Raw genomic sequence first — 16,399 nt, forward strand, 5'->3', positions numbered from 1 at the left:
GATTTGATATATAATTTCTGGTGAATCTAAGTGGCAGTTCATACAACTCTTTGACTGTTAATTTAGAAAACAGGATTCTCGCCTTTTTATGAACTTTTTCCGAGTTTGTGTTTATGACAGGAAACAAGCTGTCTAGAATAAATTGTTGGAGCTTTCCTTCAGTCTTCTATGCTAATTCATTCTCTAATAGTTTGCACCTAGGTATATGTAGATGGTTTTTAAGATCTTACCTTCACAAGAAAGAATTCATGCTACCAGGCTAGTTGGTGTCTAATTGCACAAATCAGAAATTGCCAGGTACGTTATTTGATTCACGCTTGGCATTTACAAGAGCAGACAAAGAGAAATTTGTCAATCATCAAACATGGGTTTGATGAGTCAAGTGTTGTAAGCAAAACAAAAAAAACAGTATTATTACTGATTAGGTATCATCCGTCCATCATTACACCAAGCTCATCCAAGCAAACCTAAGAATTAATTTTCCATCATGCCCAAAACAATAAGTCGGGTACCCCACTTTCGGGCCACCCCTCTTTTGGGCCACCTTAAAAATTCATATTATATAGTTTTAAAATATCATTTATTCAACAATTACTTGGCATCATAATAAATATTTGAGGTTATACTTTCATTATTATCATTAGCATCTCTCATATCAATTTCACGATCTCCCGTTGCAATTTGTGTCTCCCTAATCTCTTTAATCTTAGAAAACTTTGAATTTGGATTAGTTTTTATTTTGCACTTCTTTTTAGAAATGATTTGTTTTAATTGATACTCCAATTGTTTTATTCGATACTCAGACTACAGAATTTCATAATCTTTAATATCGAATCCCTTAATAATTTTCCTAAAAAGTTGGTGGTGAATATAAAAATCGATCTCTTTGCTTTAAAGGAATATATACAAATATAATCTTAAATCATTAGCTTTTCGAGACATTTTAAAAGTTGAAATTGCAGACTCCTTATTTTATTGATATACAGAATTATTATTAGAATGTAAATTCTGATTTGTAACTTCCTTATTACTGTTCTCAAACAATAATCTGGATATAATAGGCTTAGCGTGGTTTAGAGATCATAAATCTGAAGCTTTCTATTTAGATAATATATTATACTCTATTAAACTATCCAATTATGCTTTCTGATAATATATAAGGAAATTAGTCTTTTCAACTGCTTCAGAATCCGATAAAGAGGCTAATTTATTAAGGTAATGTCTGTATATTCTTTTGAGAGGTGAGAATATAAATAAATCAAGAGGCTGTAGGATGTGTGATGTATGTGGTGGAAGGAATAAGAGATATATATTGTGTTTAAAGTATTTATATATAAATTCAATAGTTTTATAACTTCTATACTTGTTTAATATAAGGAGTTTTAGCTTATTCGATAAGGGGGGGGCTATTTAAGGTATAAAGACCTTTTTAAAGCTATTCTAGGGTAGTATTATTTGTAATTCATCCATTATCTGTAGTAATGAAATGCTATTCTTTATAGAGCTTTAAATCAATCGGAAACCATTGTTGTTATACTGATTTTCCCTTCAATATAATGAGGGGATCAAGAGCTCTCCTTACGGCTGAGATGCATTCTATAAGTGATATCCAAGCTCTAGAACTAGGCTCCTTTTTCTGAATAAAACAATATTCTGAGCTTCCTAGAACTAGTCCATTTAGTTCCTAGTCTTCTTGTATATCTGCTTCATTCATATTATACTAATGCTAAGGCTTAATATAACAAATTAAAAACAAATCCAATTTTGGGAACTATTGACTAATAATATTGACAGTTACACTTTTGATATATACTGAATCGATTCTAATTTATTTTTTAATCCTAATCTCTGGATTCCTTCAAAGAAAGTTCATAACCTATCGTTTCCTAAATATAAAATCATTTCCTCTAATATCGAGGAGATGCTTTTCAATTTCCCGAATTTACCGATATATAAGATTAATACCCAAAGACTCTTAAACTAATATTCAATCTGCTAATCGTTTTTCCTGTATCAAAACTATCTTTTGCATATATTGCACACCTTTTTTATAAAATAAATAACCATTTATACAGTTTTAAAGAGTAACCCTCAGAATCCTATAATCCGAAGTGGCTTGTCAGATTGAATGCTCATTCACTACTGCATATAAAACCAAATTAATATTAATTTCAGTATATATCTTAGACATAATATAAATAATAATATATCAAAATTTTAAATCAATTAATTTAAGTATTGTAAAGTTATTAAAGAATAAATAAGAGAGGTTCCTTTTTACAATGAGCTTTTTTAAAGTGGCCCAAAAGAGGGATGGCCCGAAAGTGGGGTACCCGACTTATCCTATCATACAAAGAAACCATATAGTCATTATGCGTCGCAATTCGCTACGTGAGTTTGACCCACCCCATCGCATCGCTGGCATCCCACATTGGGGTCTCCATTCTCAGCACACATTCTTTACGCAATCCATTATTAGATCTTTCGTAAGAGCACAGTATCGTTCGCAACATTCCTCCTTCTTTACCCGCGAGTAAAGCGACAGATGGAGGACGCTCGGCGGAGAAAACAGTAACAGTCATTGTGCCCTGAGATTTATGTGATTAGTTTGGCTTTCCGTTTGAGACCCGAAGAATAGTAAAAACTTACGGTATCGATCAATGTGAACAATCTATGACCGTGAGGAAGATCCGCAACACTGAAGTGAGGTTCCCCACCGATTCTCTCATCTGCTTTACCAGTGCAGTATGGACCGCTGGAAGGTGTGTATTGAAGACGACCAATTGAGTTTCCGAAAGTTAGAGTCTCGATCTGGTCAAGTGGAAGAGTTCCTTCAAAGCCGACAAGCCAAGGTGTGGCACCCCCTTATTTTATTGTTAGTATCAGACGGTCAAGAAGATAGAATATTACTTACAAACTTTCCCTCCGTAGAGAATCCGCACAGCAAAGGGTGCTGAGAGCAAGATGATGAGTCCCAGGACTAAGAAGAAGGCCCCTAGTCCACCAACTGAGCCACCCTGAGCCACCAAAACGCATCCCGCAATAAACAAAATTGGTCCAAACGCCAACGCCCAATCAGCGCCCAGCTTCTTCCAAGATCTTCTTCTGAGAGAATAAATTCTGGGAATGTCCTTCCAGCGAATGGAGATTGCATGGGCACCATCTAGAATCAAGGATCCATCATGGCAAACACCTGCTACTTGACAGAGAGGCTGAATATCCCATAGATTGGCACCAAGATCATCTTCGAGATTGAACCACGCAGGTTTACCTGTCATGCGAATGCCATCCATACAGGCCATGCGCTCGACGATTTGATCACTATCGTTGGCCAGTGATAATCGGGCAAGAGCTTGCTCTTCTGTATCAGTAGGATCCATACGGGGGCGTTTCGTGAGAAGTGTCATGAGAGCATAGGCAATATCACCACGTTGAAACTCTGTAAACTGTCTAGACTTCAAAGCTTTGAGGGCAACTTGAATCAGCTCGAGCCGACTTAACGTCAGAGAACCAGTATAGTGTTCAGCCAACAGACGGAAAATTTCGTCATTTCCGTCGTGGATAATTTCATTGCTTGGGGTGAGCATTCTTGCCCATGATCGATGCGTGAACTCCATGATATCAACAACTTCTATGTTATCGACACCGTCCTTGTTCTGAAAGTCGGGTGTGCAGATACTAACTTTATGATCGCGGGCAAGTAGGATTTCAGGTAGACACCAGAGACGTTGACCAAAGAACACTAGGGCTTGTGGAGAACGGTCGGGTAATACAACACAGACCTTCTGGGCCCCACGGGTGACATCACAGAATCGATGAACATCGTCAGTGGTTTCGGGTTGTTGATTCGCTCTGCACTTTAACACACAGTCAGTAGTTGTTCTTGCGCTAATTTAGTATCAAGACTTACATGGAAGTCTGCCCAATATGCCTCCATTCCATGATGCAACGTGAGTTTTCTTGCTCTTTGATCAATGGCCTCTTTATTTAATTCAGTGTTTCCAGGGTTTTGATCCGTTGGGGCAGGTCTTTGGTATTGGGCGGCTGCAAAACTAATGAAGATGTATGGACCAGAAAAGCTTCCATCTTCGACGACTACCCATTTGTTTTTACGGAGTACAACTAAGGCACGAGGTCGAAGAAGGCGATTCTGTTCACCCTTGATTATGTAGGTTTTATCTCCGTCATCTTCGCGCTGTCCTTTGATCGATTGCGCTGCATTTGGGGCAGCATCTAGTTGATTCAGAGCATGCTTCGGATACTCATAGCATTTATGAGGGAACTTGGTGTATTTGTCACTGTTTTTCCCATCGCCATTGGTAATCCCATATACAGCAATGCATATTATGACAGGAAGGACAAGAATAGATCTTCCGATAGCCAAGGCTATATCTTGAGCCGAGTCGAGTTCATTTCCGATGGCCCATGAAGATACCCTCAAAAGTGTGGGTGCATTTCCTCCAACACTTCGTCGCCTCCATTCTCCTTGTGGTTGGATATCGGGACTGGAAGCGGCTTGTACAAGCATATGATATGGTTTGCCATAGGAAGGAGAGATATATCTAAGGAGATCTCGAGGTCGCCATGTCTCCCGATTTAACACATCTCTGTGGAAGTGTGTGGGTGCTGGATCGAGGGGGCCTGCCTTCTCTGCATCCCTCAAGGTAGGGTTGGTGTAGGTAAACTGCTTGAACCAATGCCTTTGTCCATCGAAATGATGGTTGATATCTACCGTCGTTGACATAATGAGAAATCTTTCAGGCACAAACTAGCGTCGATGAATAAATTTCTTTGTGATGAGAGGTGGAAGGACGTCAGTAAGGCTTTACAGAAATCATTTCAATCGTGTAAACAGAACAGTTGACGCGAGAAGTGGGTGTTATTAAGGAAAGATTCCTTGAAACACAAGCAATCCTTTTCCCGGCATCTTCCACAACCCCAGAGAAGAAATAGCATTCGAAATTTTGTGACAGAAAGATGGATGGACGCCGAGACCCTTAGAGCAAGGGATAAACCCATTGAAATGGAGAAAACCCAAGGTGGCTTGAGGCTGACTTATCCCATGACATTGATATATGCCCTGTATGACAGGCACTACAAGGCGGGAGGGTTAGCCCGTCTCGAAGTGTTTCCATAGTAAGCACCCAATGTTTATTTTCTAAAGATAAGAATTGAATATCACAACCTCCTGCTCATGCTATTTTTACAAATTTCACGAATGATTCCCATGTAATCAATCATCCGTCGATGAACTAAAAGTCGTTGCCTAAATAATGATATATGAGTGTATCAACGCCCTCAATTGGGGACAACAGGAAAGCCTGACCTATTATCGGAAAGCCAAGATGCTGAAAAGCAATATTTCAACCCCATTTTTGTCAGAAAAGGGATGCCCAGAAAGCCACAAGCCAGTATCCATGTCATTACCGAAGGCTTACATTTCATGCATCAGAATGTTCCACGTGGGTTGAATCACCACCACAGCTTCTGGTAGTGGTGTGTTGACGCTTTCTTTCCCCAATATTGGAGTATATTGATGTCAGGCTTGGGTTCTTACTCCATACTTTATCACTCTTTAAAGGATGAAAGAGTGGGTTGCACAAACTAGCGAGCCAGTCAAACCCCGGATTTGTCGAAGGTCACGTGATTCGAATGCGTTTTGATTGGATTCTATTTCGAGACTTCCAATTTCGCCAAACTTCAGCTCATGCAGCCATCAAGAACTTGTAAGACAACGTGCAACTTTGAGGCTCTTCAAGCAAAGAATGTGAATTACCCCTCGCATTTTGACCAATCATTTGCGGCAAATACAACCATCCCAAACTTCATTTCCAACGGCCTTGGCAATGATATTCTTGACTCCATCGCCAGGAATTAAAACTGTTCTTCTAAATCTTAGCTGACCCTTAAATTTCCAGAGACGGGATGATTAGATGGGCTCTGAACACCTTCTGGTATCCTAAATGGAGAGTCTCTATGCTGAAGTACTAAGGTATATCTCTGTTTCTAGGAATCCCGGTACCGGTGTCAGAAATGAAAGATCAGCAGCGTACTTTGAACTGTTCCAGACCCTGGATCGGCTACCTACTGCCCACTTGTCACGTCTCACTGCTTATCGGGCTCCGAATTCACATTTTGACGAGTTGATGCAACAGGCTTTCGGAAGAAATTCGAAATTCGGAAGGGTAGTTCGAACTTCATACGTCCCGGGAGAGCCGCGAATTGAGTCTAGCCTTGTATCGAATACTAGGCCTCTCTGATGAATGAGATATGATGTACGCCTCGAAGCTGACCATTTAGTTTTCCATCAAATGTGGTTACCTCCTGCGAACAAAAGCATACCAAAATTGTGGCGCCTATCACGTGATCGTAAAAGATCTACTGTGCAACGTCTTAATTTTGGGAATTTGCATGCTTGCATCATTCCTTTTGTATATATACTTCCCCTTTCCTCTTATGAAGATATAAGATTTGATACATCGATAACATCTCTAGTCTAAACTTTTAGGAGTCTTATAATGCATAGCATTGTATCACAGGAGATTTCGAGTGATAACTGAATCGAGTTAAGGTATTTATTCATTTGTCAAATACCTACATAAATGAATGCGGTATCATTATCATCCTCCAATCTCTGTTACATGGTCTCCTTCATATCTGGGTCTCTTTCCTCCTGTATAGCTCTTGCCTCTTCGTACCCTAATCTCGATGATCAAAGAAGCGCCACTGTTAGAATTACAACAATAGCCGCTCCAATTTGCAAGTATCATCTGAATACTATGTGAGCTATTCTATGATGAAAGCATCTGGAAGATCTGGTAACTCAGACAACAACGGCCACATCAAGACGAGAAGAGGCTGGGGACTTTCCAGTCTCTACTTTTCCGTGAAGAGAATCATCATTGCTTGGGGTATCAATTCCCAATATTCAATTAGCACGATGTCTTGTTAACGCAAGAAAAGTTTTCGGCAAGCCAAGCAAGAAGACCGCAATTTTCGAGAAAGGTATGATTGACATACTACCATTATCAATTTAGATTTTCAAGCTCAAAAACATCCGCTCAATACATTTACCACTCAGCAAATCATGAGACAGTTCTGAATATTGAGGTCTCCATATTGAAAAATTACACTAATAGACCATGTCGATGACAGATATATAAATTGCCATCGAAAGATCGCTTTCCTTACTTTTGAGCTTATCACTGGGATGATGCAGCATTCCCACCGGGCCCTGTCTCTGTCGCTCAAGGAAAGTTTGGTGGAATTTTATTTGGATATGTTTGGATTCATATGCACGTTAGTAGAACTGAATGTTGAAGAGGGTGGATGCCGCTTAAGCATAGCACAGTTCAACCTCGGACCACCAGCTTTCTTTCTTTGGAAATTTAGAATCCGACTTCATAACAACAATTTATCACATACACAAACTTTATTTGGTCGAATGAAGCTCTGTCTCATGTGACTATCTCTTTCAAGCATCAAAAATTTTCTATGAGATAATCTGACTTCAAGACGCCTATCTGGTGTCCTTCAATCAATCAAGTTTGTGTGACGACAATCATTCCAGTTTCCTTGTGTCGCAAAGACTTTGGAATAGTCTACCAACATGCAATAGTATTCATCTCATCCGCCCTATCAACTCATACTAATTTGTTACAATCAATCTTCATTTCTCCCAAGAAATTTCAATTTCAGAGAGTGCTTTGAGAATTGAAAAAGACGACTAGCTGACAGATTCTAATCAAAGTCAACCTTTTTACCCTCTACGACATTGGAACGATGTCGACCTCTGCACGCAACGCGGCGGAACTACCCGAAATCATGAGCTCAGTCCGACATGTAGAGACTTATATGGAAGAAAATCCATTCTTATGGCAACAGGCTGCGTCTCTCTGGACAGTCAAAGAAATACTCTGGAAGTTGAATGGTCATCTTACTGATCATATAGACCTTAAGATCTTTCAAGATAAGGAACACTTGGGGAATTTCTTGGGTTGCTCTAGAACTATCACTTCAGCAATCGAAAGACTCGGACTTGTGGCAATTAATGAATTCAACAGGAACCCAGAACTGCTATCTAAGGTCGTAGCATATGTTAAAGACTCCAGTATACAACAAGCTTCAAATCCTGCAGGTATGTTTCCTCGGGATTCCAAAAGTGATTCTACCTTCTCAACAGGAAATGCAATGACACTCTGAGTTAATTCTTTATCAACAGGGTTGGGCATTCATCAAGAAGAGGACTCCATTCTGGATGACAATATAGGAACTACGGGCTCTCGATCTAGCATTGACCGATCAGAAGATTCCGACCATGTTATTACTCGGCACTCCGATAATCAACTGAGCCTTTTCCCGACTACAAATTTAGACGAGAATCCACTCAATGCGGATGGATCTTCGATTGTGGACGATGAATCACACAGAGGCAAGGATACTATTTGTGCTAAGAAATTTTTTACAGCTGAGCGTGATGAATCTTCTCAGCCAAAGAAGAAGAAGAAGAATAAATCCAAAAAGAAGAAGACTACAGTTGGAAATTCCGCAGAAGTAGAAACTCTAACGACGATAGAGACCAGTCATCGTCCAACCTTGGTCCTTCCGATGGCAAAAGACTATTTGTCACCGGCCAATTCCACGCTGGATCGACTTATGGCCCCATCAGACGCTGGAAAAAATTGTTTAGATCAAGCAGTGGTCACAACCTCATTCTCTGAGACGGAACAGGCAGTGTTGAAATTCAAGGTGGACAAGCCTCCAGAAAAGCTGACAGCGACGCTGATGGAAGATATCAGGCAGTATATGATCGAAGATCTACGATGTATCAAGAGACTGGCAGAGTCAAAGCAGCAGCTGGTCGAGGATCTAAAAACTGAGTGTCGCAAGAATTTGGCGGATCTCACAAAAAAATACGAAGCAATCAAGTTTGAAAACAAAAATCTGAAGGCGGACCGCAACAAAGAGCTGGAGAAGCTTCGGAAAGAAAACTCAATCTTGTGTGAGAAGTCATCGACTCTTGACCAAGAAGTGACTGAATTGCGGGCGGAAATTCAGTTGCTGAAATCTAAATCAGTAAAGGAAGAATCGCGATCACTACCGGAAGTTGTAGCTGGACATGCGGAGGAGTTGGAATTTATAATACGCAATCAGTGCCACATCATAGCTTATGAGAAGATACCCAAGCCTTATAATATAGTCAACAGAAGAGAGGAAGAAGAAGATGAAGATAAGCCTTCTACCAGGCTCGAATTTGTGTTCAAGACCCTGCAAGACAAATCATCTTGAGACATCACAAATTACCCATACATGTCAGAGGGTGCGAAGAAGCTGTGCAAGGTCATGAAGAAGATTCGGGTGAGCAATGCCATCCTTCGCACACGATGTCAATGGTATTGGGACCAGCTTCATCAGGCAGCGGAAGCTAACAGAAAGAGCCTAGCGTCTTTGCTGGAAATGGAGAAATCCGCCATCTTGTTCGAAGCAGAGACATTTGATCTCAAGGATCGAATAAGAGAGCTTGAGAAGTCTTTAAATATCAAGAAGCGTTCCCCTGGAGTTCGCGCTATAAATAGAGAAAAGGAAGTCATGCAGAAGAAATTCGGCGTCCTAGAGTCGACGATAAGCGAGCTTAAGGATGAAGTATACAGTTTGACGCAAGATAATAGCAAGCTTCTTAAAAGAAAAGAAGCACTACTTAGGAACTCAGCGACAGGAGAATTGCGCCAAACTGCCAAGATCGAAGAAGCGCTTTGTGAAGAGCAATCAAAGACCAAGCGGTTCAGTTCCAGGATACAAGAGCTACAAGAAAAAGTCGAAGTGCTTGAGGAGGAGCGTGCCGTACTAGAGCCTCTTATCGAGGTCGGAGTGGCAGTCAGAAAAAGGTTTTTTGAGCAAGCTAAATATACAGTCCCATCGGATGAGATATCCAATCGTCCCGATTACAAGATTGTTAAAGAGGGAAACGATCGCTGCCACCGAGCATATTGCTTGACTGACGCAGCTCTTTTCAAACTTTTCTATCTATCAGGGTCCACCAATGAAGCTCTTTACAGCAATATCTACCGTGTTGATTCATACGCAAATGTCATGAAACACCCCTACAAATTACGCCAGGCAATAGACAGTAAAGCTAGTATCCAAACTGTTCAAGCCATCAATGATAGTAACACTTCTCAAGAGCTTCGCACAGAAGCAGAGTAATTTTTCTCTTCTATTATGACTTGTTGGAACGCAAATCCCCAAGAAGATGTATTCGATGCAAATGAGGAGGTAACAGGCTGGCTATCTCAATTAAAAGATCTTGAGGAACACATTGTAAGGATTGATAGAAGCATTGGATATCGTGGTTATGTCGAGGATACTATTGTGAGTATATGCTGGCTGAATCATTGTGACCACAGACTGATTATATATATAGGATGAAAGAGGAACGAGTCATACGAGGGGCTTGGGTTGGGACGTTAGAGAGCCTGGTGATATGACAGGCTCTAGCGACTGGGCCATTGACCAGCCTGATGATATAGCAGGCTCTAGCGATTGGGCTATTGGCCATCCTGGTGATATTACAAGCACTTGTGATTGGGCAGCAACTACTTAGTTAGTGTGAACTTCTTATGTTCACTTAATAATGGCTAACTTTGGTTTATAGTTCCGAGTGGACCGCTTCTTCACATTGTCCGAATTTATTTAGCTGAAGTTTATAACACTTCCCCCCTCCCCGGACCTGAGTTATGCCTCGGAGGTTGTTTGAGAATATCACGAGAAATTCAATACATGTGTACTGGGGATCACAATATGGTTGCAAGCCAAATCACGCAGTGTGGTGGATGACATTAGAAGACAGGAAATAGTTGCTTGGCGCTTGTATGAAAGTCATATGAATTGTTATTATACCGGAGTGGGAAGCTTGCTACTAGCTGTAGGTAATAACATGTTTATAATGTACCAATTTCAGATCAAATGTATACATGCGATCTTCAACGAGATAGCTACACACGTGACTGCTAAAAGTCTTCCGTTTTTCAAAGGTATCATTTGCAGATATTCCATGTATCAATTCCTAGTCATCCCCGAAACTCCGCTAGAATGGCGAGCCTTTAAGATTGAGTGATACTTTTGTGCTCAAAGGTACAAAATGCAACTTAAGTCAAGATTAAAAAATCTATTTCTATATCCTTCAAACTTCTCAGGTCCTCAAAGCCTTCAGGAATACTTACAAGTGCACGCCGGACCACCAGAGGAGTGAGCATATATCTCACGCGTTGAACTATGATGGGATATGATAAAAATGACCTCCTTTTCCTGAATAAGCACCAATCTATATGTTCTCCGATACACAAGTAAAGCGACTCACTTTCGGAACATCTCAGTCATACCGCTCTTTCACCTTCAGCTAGAATCTTTCCCCGACAGAGACGACAAAGTCATTCATCTTTTCTGAATTTCCAATTGCTGTAACTACCTATCTCATCTACTCAATTTTTTGTTTGATATCGTCCGATCTGGAGTACTGTGTCTGAAAAAACGCGCCTCGTCTTGTAAATAATCGAATTGCACTCACGAATCTCATTATAATCAGGTTGAGAAATCAGTTTCATTGCAATGGCAGCCAAAAAGAAAAAAGCAACTGCAGCTTCTACATCCCGACTTCCAGCAGGAACCGTCTCTCTACCGGCCTCCAAGGCAGAAGATCGAGCGCCGTCGGCGGAAAACGAAGGTAAGCCAATATCTCGGTGAAACACGTCAACATACTAATACTAGAGCGCAAAACCGCAGATTTATCCCTCAACCCTCAACAAGTCAAAGAAAAGCAAGAATCATGGCCGTTGCATGCGCCCATGATTGAATATGAAAGCTGCGATGAAAAGTGCGCTGGATGGGGCTCCGATGCAGACTCTGGGAGTGAAGGTTCTCTCGACGATGATATGGATTTTCTGCCGACGGGTTGGGGGAAGAATAAGAAGCAGTCGAGTGAAGATAAGGAGAGAGCGGAAATTGCTAGAAAAGCCAAGATGAAGAAGGAGAAATCTCAAGCATCATCCGCAGTAGTGGTGGCAGCTTGTCGAGAGGAAACACCCACGGCTTCAGATGGAAAAGTGGAAGTCTCTCGCACGCTTGTCAAGTTGGCAAAATCTTGCACCAATACAGAGAGTACGGAGACTGCGCTGGAATTATCTGGCGATATAGCCGAGCAAGTCACTCGTGGAAGTGTCATCGAGGATATCAAAGTGATCAAGTCGACGACTTCACTTGAGAATTCATGTCTCGTGTGCGCCTCTCAATCTTCAGAAACTGTGACGAGCAATACCACCATCCAGAAGTCAAAAGTGCCAGATCCAAAGCCGAGCATCAAATTGATGGAGAAGATGGCCCGACAAGAGCGTGATTTGAAGTCTGCGAAGACACAAGCTGGTTCCTTGCGTGCAGAGATCGAAGTTCTAAATCAAAAGCACAGGCTGGAAATGCAAAAGCAACTGGATCAACTCAATGAGAGTCATCTAAATGAGATGGAAGCGATGAAATTAGATCTCGAGGAAGCGCAGGCAGCACGACAGAAAGCATCCACTGACTTACGGAAAGTCAGGGAGAAGAACCCAGCAGTTCGAACGGAGAGAAGAGAGTTGGATCTAAAGTTGGGGGCAATGAACGAGGAAGTCGTGAGACTTGGGGAGAAAATCTCAACCTTAGAGACACAAAAGAATGATGCTCAAATATCGGCAGAGTCTCTATTCCGTGCGCTAAGACTAACAGCACAAGACGTCACAGACGGCCGACTCAAACTAGATGTAGTACAAGAACATAGTGCGACATTTCAGCAACAAGTGAGGAGTTTAAGGGTTGAAAATCATAGGATCAGGCAGGAGCAGTCCCGGACAGCCTCGACTTCCAATCGCTTGCAACAGCTAGAAACGAGGTACGAGAACCTCAAGACTGACCATTACACTCTCGAGGATGAGCATAACGAGCTCCAAGAAGATGCAGCTAGATACCGACGCGAGCGCGAAGAGTACAAAGGAGAAGCGGAGTACTACAAAAAAAAGCGAAACGCTCTTCGAGACGAATTGGAAAGTGTTGAGGCAAGCCTCGAGAAGATGACAGCTAAGTATGCGAGTATATTATCTAGCCGTGATGCTGTACGACAGAGCTACCAGGAATTGAAGAAGGCACATGATATCAGAGAGCCATTGGCGAAGATAGGAGCGGATATACGATTACGTTTTCTGGACCAAGCACGAGAGACAGCACTCAATATCTCCCGATGTGAGGCAGACATGGCTTTAAGAACTAATGGTAATGTTGCTGCTCATAGGGGTAATGCGGCTACAGATGCGGCATTATTCAAGGGTAAACTTATCCCGGAGGAGTACGAAGAAGAGGCCGAGGAGATCTTCCAAAAGTTGTACAGCCATGAATCAAGCGACTACCCATTCTATGACAGAATCTCCGAAAGACAAATTGACTGCGAAGCAACATTGTCTACAATAAAAGAATCCAGTGTATCGGCGCCTCTGCGTGAGGAGTGGCGCGTGGTCTGGAATAGAATTCTACACGGCCCGGCCAACAAAAAAATGGTCTTGATTGAAGAACTGGAAAGTTTAACCGATGAGATAGTGGACTTAGAACGCTCCAGTCGTCGTCGCAGATAAGGAGACCCCCACAACTCGCTTTTCTCATAGGATACAAGTGTCGAGATAACCATACCAAGTGGAGAAAGTTAGAACTGGAACTGCGTTGCGGGACGGAATATATGGAGTTAAACACAAGACTTGAGTTAGGGATACTCCTGTGATCAGCATAACAATACGGGTAGGGGAATCATGTGTGATTGATCAACACATTCTGTATAGAGTATGACCAGAGCAATCATGAACACGCAATTCTACTCCCAGGATGATTGAGGATGATGTTTGCGTTTGGGACTGCAAGCTCGCTACAGATTTTATGTATATATGTCAGAGTAGATAGCATGAGATGAACCTGTTATTGCGGATAGGAAAATGTTATGCATTGAATAGAGATGTTCGTGGATAGACATGAGATCAGATTTCGCACCGGGGTGTATCCGGTGATTTTATAAATATCTTGAAAATTGTCGTCTGTGGAATGCGTGCATTGTTCGTCAAGTCTAAGATACTTTCTCTCTTCTCGACAAGGCCTTAGATTATAAGATCGTAGAATCTTGCCATTCTCGACATCTATTCCAACGAAAGGAGCAGCAGAAAATCTTGATAATACTCAAAACATCCATATACTCCGATTGTGACTCCACAATTTCAGATCTCCGTCATTACATCCGCATGAGATAATTCACATTTTACCCCTCTATCCCAGACCTCACGTGGTCATTTGGTTGTCTCGCCCAATACATTTAAGAATACTGTTTGAAGAGCTTGGCGTGAGATTGCGTGATAATTCTGAATAAATCATTGTATAGTATACGACAACTGTTGTGAACTCCAAGTTCAGAAGTTTCGTACGGCAAAAATATCGCATTATTGGCTATTTACTCGATATCCAGCTTCACCCAAGGGCCAGTTGATTCAATTAAAATTAGTCCTTGAAGGCCTACTTGACCTTCCTTCGAAGAAGTGGGGCTAGGGCGCATTAGTATTCTACAAGGACTGAGTCGCGAGAGTGACGGGATGAAACCAGAACAGAAGATGGAATCAGAGACTAGCCGAACAAAATGCCTCAAGAGACAAGTGATAATCACCGATTCATTTAATGATCTGACTATGATCGGTTCATGATATATATATGTATCTTGCCGAATAGTGTACTTTACCGCTCTATCTAGTCACCTAAGCAACCGAAGCAGAGAGAAAGGGGTGACGTTCAGCCAAGCGAACAATTAGACGAGAGTCTGAAGATGAAACTTGACTGACTGACAGCACCGTACCAACATAAATGTAGGTACTAGTGTTCTTCGAATTCTGTAATAGCAGCCGTATATTGGATTCCCTTTTATTTATAAGATGCTGTCTGTAGCATCTATTCCTTCTGTGTAATACACAGTATTTCATGATCTTTGATATCGCGATTAACATAGAGCTTTCTTCTTGAACATATTGTTCTTGTAATTCATAACAATTCTATACAAATATCGTAGGGAAAGAATCAAGTACCTCGATAATTACTCATCAGGCCAGATTCAGCAACACCTAAGCAACTCCAATAAACGTTGTAGCATATCAATGAACTTTCGGAGATGCTGCCCTTCCAATCCAACGTTGGGCGTGAAATTAAGAAGAATTCCAGCGTCAAGACTCCTGGTTCCGGACTGAACGCAAGTCACAGACAAGCTCGCGATGGTTCCGGCTCAGAGAGTGCTGCAACAATGGCAATGGCATGGTGGAAGACAAATACCTTGTTCGCCGGGTTAGAGCAGAAACTCGATCCTTCCAACCGCGAAGCTGCCGCAAAATTTCTCCGTCTCCAGACGGCAGCAGGAAATTTTGCTGCTATTCGACAGGAAGTGAAGGCACTCAAGAAGAGTGTTGCCCAACAACTTGGAGATCAAGATCAAGAACTGGAGAGCCAGAAAGATCAACACGAGGAAGAATTGGATGAACTCCGCAGGAAGCTATCTGAAAAGGAGCAAGAGAATGCTCAATTGAAGACAGAGGTAACAGCTCTTTCCGAGACGAACTCCACTCTCAAGCACGACAATACAAGATTGTTGCATGACTTGGATTACGAGACGGAGAAGTGCGTAATGCACCAAAGATCAAAACACAACCTTATACACCAGCTGGAGCTTGCAGTCGATGCCAAGGACTACTTCGAAGCAAAGGAAGAAAACATGAGACTTCAAGCTAAGATTGAGGAGGCTGAAGGGGAGAAAGCAAACCTTCAATTGAATGTCAACGAGCTGGTGCAAGATCTAAATCTTAGAAAACCGCTGATGCTGGTGGGTGCTGCTGTTAGGTTAAGATTCCTCGATCAAGCCAAAGAGTTCGTCATCAATAAAAGGGATCGCCCTGAGCTCAACCGCGAGCTGCGAAACGAGGGGAATCTGGCAGCCCATTATGGCAACATCATAGCAGACGAATCTCTCTTCAAGCTTCAGTATATCCCGGCAGATTGTCTGGAAATTACTAGAAGAGTATTCAAAGAGCTATATAGCTGTTACCCAGACCGCCATCGGTACTTCGATCCTATTGAGATTCGGCTTTCGAACATCCTTGCTGCTAATCGAGCCCACCGAAGGACAGAAAGCTCGGCATCCCAGCGCAAAGACCTAATGGAGATGTATCAACAGCTCCAGGTATTGCAAGACTCTGACGAACCTTCAAAGGTGGAAATCTCGAATCATGTGACGGCGATCGAGCTGATAACCGACGACATCATTGACTTGGACCTGAGAACCCGCCGCGGATAACTTTGGGGCTGTTTA

General features: G+C 41.9%; 5 protein-coding genes across 5 annotated transcripts; 4 read left to right on the plus strand and 1 right to left on the minus strand.

Moving 5' to 3' along the window:
- Positions 1-2,387: 2,387 nt before the first annotated feature.
- Positions 2,388-4,744, minus strand: EAF02_011886 (uncharacterized protein; the record flags this gene model as incomplete). Its single annotated transcript, XM_038907934.1, has 4 exons — positions 2,388-2,588; positions 2,650-2,864; positions 2,915-3,857; positions 3,911-4,744. 4 exons carry the CDS (start codon positions 4,742-4,744, stop codon positions 2,388-2,390), a joined length of 2,193 nt encoding a protein of 730 aa, XP_038752279.1.
- A 1,227-nt stretch (positions 4,745-5,971) lies between these two features.
- On the plus strand, positions 5,972-7,102 carry EAF02_011887 (uncharacterized protein; the record flags this gene model as incomplete). The annotated part of the gene is made up of 4 exons (XM_038907935.1): positions 5,972-5,992; positions 6,156-6,911; positions 6,937-7,005; positions 7,038-7,102. Exons 2-4 carry the CDS (start codon positions 6,794-6,796, stop codon positions 7,100-7,102), a joined length of 252 nt encoding a protein of 83 aa, XP_038752280.1. The 5' UTR covers positions 5,972-5,992; positions 6,156-6,793.
- Positions 7,103-7,782: 680 nt separating this feature from the next.
- Positions 7,783-10,697, plus strand: EAF02_011888 (uncharacterized protein; the record flags this gene model as incomplete). Its single annotated transcript, XM_038907936.1, has 7 exons — positions 7,783-8,137; positions 8,222-9,257; positions 9,317-9,357; positions 9,443-10,199; positions 10,323-10,368; positions 10,421-10,599; positions 10,652-10,697. 7 exons carry the CDS (start codon positions 7,783-7,785, stop codon positions 10,695-10,697), a joined length of 2,460 nt encoding a protein of 819 aa, XP_038752281.1.
- Positions 10,698-11,604: 907 nt separating this feature from the next.
- EAF02_011889 (uncharacterized protein) lies at positions 11,605-13,649 on the plus strand (the record flags this gene model as incomplete). Its single annotated transcript, XM_038907937.1, has 2 exons — positions 11,605-11,719; positions 11,779-13,649. 2 exons carry the CDS (start codon positions 11,605-11,607, stop codon positions 13,647-13,649), a joined length of 1,986 nt encoding a protein of 661 aa, XP_038752282.1.
- A 1,562-nt stretch (positions 13,650-15,211) lies between these two features.
- Positions 15,212-16,384, plus strand: EAF02_011890 (uncharacterized protein; the record flags this gene model as incomplete). The annotated part of the gene is made up of 1 exon (XM_038907938.1): positions 15,212-16,384. The coding sequence occupies one exon, from the start codon at positions 15,212-15,214 to the stop codon at positions 16,382-16,384; it is 1,173 nt and encodes a 390-aa protein (XP_038752283.1).
- Positions 16,385-16,399: the final 15 nt, after the last annotated feature.

This window comes from Botrytis sinoallii, assembly GCF_014898435.1.
Source record: "Botrytis sinoallii strain Bc 23 chromosome Unknown BSIN_037, whole genome shotgun sequence".
NCBI lineage: Eukaryota > Fungi > Ascomycota > Leotiomycetes > Helotiales > Sclerotiniaceae > Botrytis > Botrytis sinoallii.